Genomic DNA, 7,466 nt, shown 5'->3' with positions numbered 1-7,466 from the left:
ATCGTCTATGAGGAGAGATTAACTATTGTCTCTAACCCTTTTGATTTACTCTAATGAGAAAATAATGGCAGGAATCATCACAACTGTAACTGCTGAGCACACCATTACCCACTACCTTTACCAAAGAATTACAGTGTCTGTGCTGGGGTGGTCCTGTATTCCCTTAACTTGATAGATAAGCAAACTGAAACACAGAGATCACCCAATGAAAAAAGCACTTGTTCAAGACCAGAACCTGGCTTTCTGTCTCCTGGTCTGGTGATCTTCCTTACTTGGTCCTGAGATTTTAAAAAAAATTTTTATGGAATCAGTTGATAGGAATGTGCTCACCCCAAAGAGCTCAGTGAAATTTCATTCAGGTGCAAATGAGACTTAAGGTAGGGCAACACTTTTCAATTAAAATCATACATTGGCATGCACCAAAATTTTGATTCTCATTCATTTTAATGCAATGTGGTCATTTGCCAACAGCGAACTGGATAGAAGCAAGACTTGTCTCAGTGCTTACGCGTCCCTCTCTATGGAGCCGAGTATGAACGCCACTGCATTCTCAATGATTTCTGTGCCCAGGAGGTGTAGGAATGTTGACATATCCCGATCTGGTTTTTTGCCTGAGGCATCTGGCTTGTCATCTGACTTGTCATCTGACTTGTCATCTGGTTTGTCATCTGAAAAAGACAACAGAATCTCAGAGGTGATTTTCAGCAATAAGAACAGAATGTCTCTCTTCTTTGTAGGAAGCACCTAGCGCCCATTGTACCCCCACTAAATAACTTAGGAGTATCTTATATTTGCATTTACTCAACACTTTCTGCCCAGTGAAAGTCTTCACATGCTTTATATCACTTATTCTTAAAAACAATCAAACAGACCAATAGGCATTGATCCTTTGGTTCCCTTCCTGGAAGAGAAGACTGAAGTTCCTGGAGGTTAAGTAACTTGGCCTGAGTAAAGCTACTATATGATTGAAATACAGAATTCTTGGTTTCACTTCAATTACATGGTCGCTCTCTCTCCATGTACTCCCTGGGCCCATGGTAATGATAATGAAGATGAAATACTAATGAGTAGCATTTGTTGACCTATGATAGGAAATACACATACATTGTCTCATTTTATTCTCACAACAAACCTATGAGGTAGGCAAAATCATTATACTGATTAAAGGTAAAGAAATGGAATTTGAGACAGGTTTTGAAGCTGGTTCACAGCCACATTGTTAGTAAGTGGCAGAGACAGAATGCAGTCTCCTGTCTGTCTGGTATTCAAATATGGACCCTTAAGCACTCAATGATGACCTGAATGGTCTTTGACAGAAAAGTTATGATCTAACCACAAATGTGTTATAAGATTGAAGGTAGTATAATAATGATGACAAGGAGAAATTCTATCACTTGTACCTTATCTATCTGATAGTTCTGAAAATAAAGGTTTTACAAAAGCTGTGTAACTTTACCCTTGATCAATCTTATGGGGTATGTATATTTTTGCTCATTAGACCAAGAAACTGAAAAGATTGGATGACTTGCAGAAGACTCACAAATAGCAAGAGAAGATGAAACTATAACTGGGAGCCTCTTAATCAAATGACCTTTAGAATGAGGCCAAGGATCTAGAGAGTGAGGTTGGAGGTTGGTGACATGCAAGTTCCCTTGGGGGTGGGGGATTAGCTTTACTTAGTGGTCTAAATGATCAGGAGATTTGATGGAATGAAAGAGGGGCAATTAGCAGCACATATGGCCTCCTCACTGGACCCTGGTGCCAGAATGGAGTAGGATCTTTATCTTTTTGTTTTATTATAGCCTCAGGAGTAGTGCTGGCAGATCTGGTAAATCAAAACACAGGATGCCCAGTTAAAGTTGAATTTCAGATAAACAATAGTTTTCAGCATAAGAATGACCCATGCAATATTTAGGACATACTTAAAACAATTATTCATTCCTTATCCAATATTCAAACTTAACTGGGTGTCCTGTATTTTATCTGCAACCCCGCTACAAGTTTTTACTTGAGAAGTCCCAACTACTGGACACTGTTCCCGAGGACTCTGAATGAAGGAATTGTAACTAGCTTTTTGTGTGGGGGTTGTCGAACTATGTTAGAAGCCTTGCATCTATATTGTATCCTAAAATAGAAACTCTAAGTAAAAAGATGAGGCTTTCAATTCTACAAACATTTATTGTTTACCATGCCATAACAAAAGATTGGAGAGGAGCACCCATCTGGGACATATAACCAAAATCAATACACTAATCACCAAGCATTCATTCATTCATTCAGTTGTTGGGGTGTTTTTCTGTCGTTGTTGTTCAACAAGGATATTTTGAGCCTACTATTATATACATAGCATAGGCTAAGAGTTAAGGTGAAAGTGGACATTTATGGACATGACTCTCACATAAGGTGCAGGGCAACCACCGTGACCAGAATAGCTTTGTTTTTATCATGGAAAGGGGAGGAAAGAGACTGTGTATTTGTGATGCTGTGCCTGTTGTGCAGGGGCTGGGATAGTGCTTTCATAGCATGCCTTAATCCTTATTCAGGCCAATGATGATAATATAGTCTTACAAGAGAGAAAACAAGATGCTCAGAGAAATTAGATGACTCACCTAAAATCACACATCTAGAAAGTGGCTGTCAGGTTTTGACCTAATTTATGTTTAACTCCACAGACCTTGTTACTTATATGATATAATCCAGCCTTCAAGCAGTTATTCCCTGAAGACATTTACAGGTGCAAAACAGAGCTTTCTTGCAATAAAAGTGAATTCTTTATTTTTCTGTGTTCCTATCTGCCTACTGGCATAACCAGATTTTTTATTTTAATATGACACTTAAGTGGTAGTTTTTCAATATGCAAGGAGCTCTGGGTTGGAGTGTGTGAAGATCAGATCCTTGGCCACAGTCCTTAGACCACGTACATACTGAGTGGTATTAGGGTCCAGTGGATCATATGTTTTAGAGTCCTACATACTCGAGTTTGATTCAGGTGTTCAAAAATTAGCCAGGTAACCTTACACACAATATTTAACCACACTCTCAGTTTCCTCATTGTGTTATTATAAAGATTAAAAGATATTTCACATGTCTTTCATATATAATATATGTATGTATATGTATGTGTGTGTGTATGTACATATATTATGTTATATATATACCACTTACAGTACCAGCCCCAAGGTAAGCTCACAGTAAGTTATTGTTATATTATTATTACTATTATTAATAATAACAAAATGATTCATAGTAGCTTTCTCTAGTACTTTTGGAGATGATGCAAATTAGAAAATGTTGTTAAAATATTACAAAATTTGAAAAGGTTGGAAAACAAAACAAAAATACATAACAACAATAATAAAATTAAGAAATGTGATATACTAGAAACAAATTATCAAAACCAATAGTTGAATATTTTCTCTTTTCAAATATAGGATAGCTCTTATTTACATTAACTAACTGGTTGAGTTTCTTAGTCAATGAAATAATAAAGTTCTGAAAAAATACTATAATAGTGACATATGTCCAGTTTTTATAATTTACAAGTGATTACAAAAGCTTGTTCATTTGATCTGGTGAAGTTTATAGTTATCCCATTTTACAGATGGAGAAACTGAGGTTCAAAGCAGTGAACTGATTTAACCAGTTTCAGAGTTCATAAGAGACAGAGATGGGACTGGCTTTAGGATATCAATCTCACCTTTTACTTTACCAGGGGGATTACTTTAGGAGTGGATGGACACAGTAGTCTCTGAGACCATCTCTATAGTAATTCTGTTGGAGTGTCTGCCTGTGTGTTGTGCCAGTGGACAATGGGTGGCTGAGGGTGTGAGTTCTATTGAATTGCATTTAGAACAGTTTCAAGGGCAATATTTGCTCTCTCTGTGTTTCTGACCATTCTGAATAGAGAGGAGTCGCGAGTCCACTGTCTTCTACAGACAGAAAAAGAAATTAATTCATGAGAATTCTGCATGCTGCTTTGTGGTTCTCTATGTGCTTGAAACAGACATGAAAGAAATAGATGCTTAGTTATAATGGCAAGAACTGAGGGCTTTAGGTTTTAGTGCCAAGTGTGCCACTACTACCAGTGTCTATGATCAAGTAACTTTTCCTTTGCAAGTGGTTTATTAACCTGCAAAAAGGGCAGTGGTAAAACTGTGCATGCTTACATAAAAGGGTTATTATGAGAATTAAATGAAATAATACGTGATAACAATAACAGCTAATATTTACTGGTACTTATTATGGACTCATATTTTTTTAATTTTTGTCTCTCATTTAATTTTCATGATAAATATATGAGAAAGTTAACTATTGACATTTTATTTTACATGTGAGGCCCAGAAAAGTTAAATAAAATACCTGAAGTCACATTTCTGATTAGTCGTGAAGTCAGACCTAGGAGTCTTATTTCAGAGTTGATACCCTTCACCTTTGAGCATTATTAGTTATAATCATCAAAATTTATAACATAATAGCTCTAGCTGGTTTGGCTCAGTGGATGGAGCTTCAGCCTGAGGACTGAAGGGTCCCAGGTTTGATTCTGGCCAGGGGCTCTATCCCCAGTAGTGGGTGTGCAGGAGGCAGCTAATCGATGATTCTCTCTCATCATTGATGTTTCTATTTCTGCCTCTCCCTTCCTCTCTGAAATCAATAAAAATATATTTAAAAAAAATTTATAACATGATAGTGTCACTATATCACACAAGTATATGTAAAAAAGCAATCATTTCAAACTTCATACATTCACTGAGGACAGAGGCTGTTACTGAAGCACATTGAATAAAAATCCTACTTGCTTTTTGCTGGAAGATCTGTCTCTGGTCTCCTAGTCCAATGCCCAAAAGTCCCTCCCCCCGCCCCCCCGCCCTGTATGTTCTGGAACAATGCCACCAACTTCCTCCAACCGTGGCTAGCCACTGCACGAGCTGTCACTGGAAGCACTTACCAGCTTGGCAAGTCAGGATCAAGGCAAGCAGTCCCAGGACAACTGTCATCCGAAGCACTGAGATGGCCATGATTGCAGCTCTGGGTATTGGTGCAGATAAAGCGTTCCAGTGCACCTGTAGCCTTGCTCCATTTATAAGTCATTTGCAGGTGACATCATCTGCTATGGAATTTAGGCTATTGCACAAAATGTCTCCATAGCATGCTCTGGGACCTAATGAGCCCTGCCCAATCTTTCAAACCTGAAGTTTTTCACATGGGGGAAGAAAAGCCCTTTTTTGTTTTTTTAGTGTGTATTTATCAATGGCATTGTAATAACTCCTTTGTAGGTAGTTCCTATGCCAGCATTAACAATTAGATGGGTATCAGGTAGAATTATTATTCAGTGCCAAGAAGTAAGTATTCAATCAGATTGGTGAGGTGTCCTACTTTCATCCCTGCACACTCTGCTTTTTCCCCATGCTCTGAGCTAATTACTTGTTCCCACATGGGCATGCCCATTCATACCCCAGTGCCTCTGTTCATGCTCTTTATTTTTTCCCCATCATCCCTCCCTCCGCCACCTTGGAATATTCCTGCTATTCATCAGACTCCGGTTCAAATGCCCCACTTCTCTATGAACCTTTATGATGACCCTTCCACCACACCCCAGAGAGTTAGTTGCTCCATCATCTGTCATATAGAATGCTCGCTTGGACTATTTTTTGAGAACTAAGTACTTTAATAGTTCTCTTCTCTTTCAGCCTATGGATCTCTTAAGGGTTAGAATGTTTTATTCAGTCCTGAATCCTCAAGGAACCTAATATTATGTTTGGCATTGGCCTTAGCTTTGAATTCCTTGGGAAACTTGTATGGTTTTTCCAAAAAGAACTAGGTGTTTCTCTCCTGTGCCTAATAGACAGATTATATGTCTCCACCAATAGGCTGTAGGCTCCTCGAGGGCTAGACTGTCTTTTTCAGAGTTGAATGCACATTACTCTTGGCATATAACAAACAAATAATAATAATAAAATTACTGCACACAATAAAAAGAAGTTTTGGGTTTGAGATGCTGCTGTGTATTTCAGATGTAAATACCCTTCCTTTTGGATATACACACTCAAGGGGATACAGTTTGTTCAAGTCTAGGTACTGGTTATCCTGAGGGATACTGTAAGTTCAGTTAATTGAGATGAGGACTTGGGGGTTCCTACACTTGTAGCTTAACCAAAACTTTTGTGGCTGTGAGAGGGCCCTTTTAATAAATGGTGAAATTACCTGAGGTTTGGGAAAAGGAGGCTTGTCTGGCGTCACAGAGCCAAAGTGAGAACATGGCCTTCTTACTCCCAGTTCCAAACTCTTTACAAGGCATCAAGCTGCACTTGAAAGCTCTGCTTGGATCCTTCCAGTCTCTCCATTTTATCTTCTCAAGAAGACTCTGTTCCGGTCTCTCCTACAGCGTTGTGATCTGGAGATAGTGATCTATGGTAGGAAGTGCTCAGCAAGTTAGAGGGATGCCATCAGAGTCGCTTAGAATTGAGCACTGCGCATGTCCAAGTAGCTAGTGCAGAAATAACATTCAAGTATTCCCTGACTTATGGCTTTGCTTACCTGGGAGAGGGTAGCAATACCTCTTACTTTGCACCAGCTTTGAGCCCTCAGGGTTTAACCCATCTTGTGGGGCATAGTTTTTTAATTCCCTGTAAGAACACTCTACAGGCAAGCAAAAGCTCTGGCTGTTGCAACCTAGGAGAGAGGGCTGCTGGCTTCTCACAGATATCAGCTACAAGGGGCATGCAGAGTCCTGAATCAGATGCTCTAGAGGCTCAACGCACGAAATTCATGGAAGGGGCTCAGCCCTCACAGCCCCAGTTTTGTCCAGATTTGCCCTCACAGCCCCAGCTTCGTCCAGAAGGTCTGGTGTCAAGAAAACAGCACCAATACCGAGGGTAAGGGTATTCCTGTCAATACCATGACTCACTGGTGACCTGACCAAATACCTGCCGGCCTAACACTCAGTTTTCACTGTGGTGTTCTCTTCTCGTCCCTCCGTTTATTATTTTTAGCTTTAGATTTCAGCTAAAATGTCTCTTTTTTGGTGAAAATGTTGTGACTCACTAAGATCCTTCTGTTATAATCTTTTATACACTTTGTATTCTTCCTTATTTGACACTTCAATATTCATTTTTGTTTGATTATTTAATGTCTCTCTTCCCAAGAGATGTCAAAATTCAGGGTGGAAAGACTCTTCTCTATGTTGTTCATGAAGACAGCTCTTGTTTCTAGGATAGTATCTCTCACACATAAAATACCCAACAAATACTACTGAATAGAAGAATTATTATCAGTTATTATTAGTTATTAAATGACTGATACCACTCTAAGTCTCAGTTTCCTCATCTGTAAAATTGGGGCATACTATTATTTCCTGCCTACTTATCTGCACTATTTTAGGAATATAGGACATAACAGATACATTTTAAAGAACCTTTAATGTATGCCACATTAATAGAAGGTAAGAAGCTGTGGCTTATCCTCCATTA

At 38.9% G+C, this 7,466-nt stretch overlaps 1 protein-coding gene across 1 annotated transcript; it reads right to left on the bottom strand.

Moving 5' to 3' along the window:
* Positions 1–504: 504 nt before the first annotated feature.
* LOC308250666 (uncharacterized protein C5orf46) lies at positions 505–5,015 on the bottom strand (the record flags this gene model as incomplete). The annotated part of the gene is made up of 2 exons (XM_080673344.1): positions 505–644; positions 4,946–5,015. The coding sequence occupies 2 exons, from the start codon at positions 5,013–5,015 to the stop codon at positions 505–507; spliced, it is 210 nt and encodes a 69-aa protein (XP_080529470.1).
* Positions 5,016–7,466: the final 2,451 nt, after the last annotated feature.

Source organism: Plecotus auritus (genome assembly GCF_963455305.1).
Source record: "Plecotus auritus genome assembly, chromosome: 6".
In the NCBI taxonomy this organism is placed as follows: Eukaryota; Metazoa; Chordata; class Mammalia; order Chiroptera; family Vespertilionidae; genus Plecotus; species Plecotus auritus.
The sequence above is the reverse complement of the archived record's forward strand: the minus strand, read 5'-3'. Positions and strand labels throughout refer to the sequence as shown.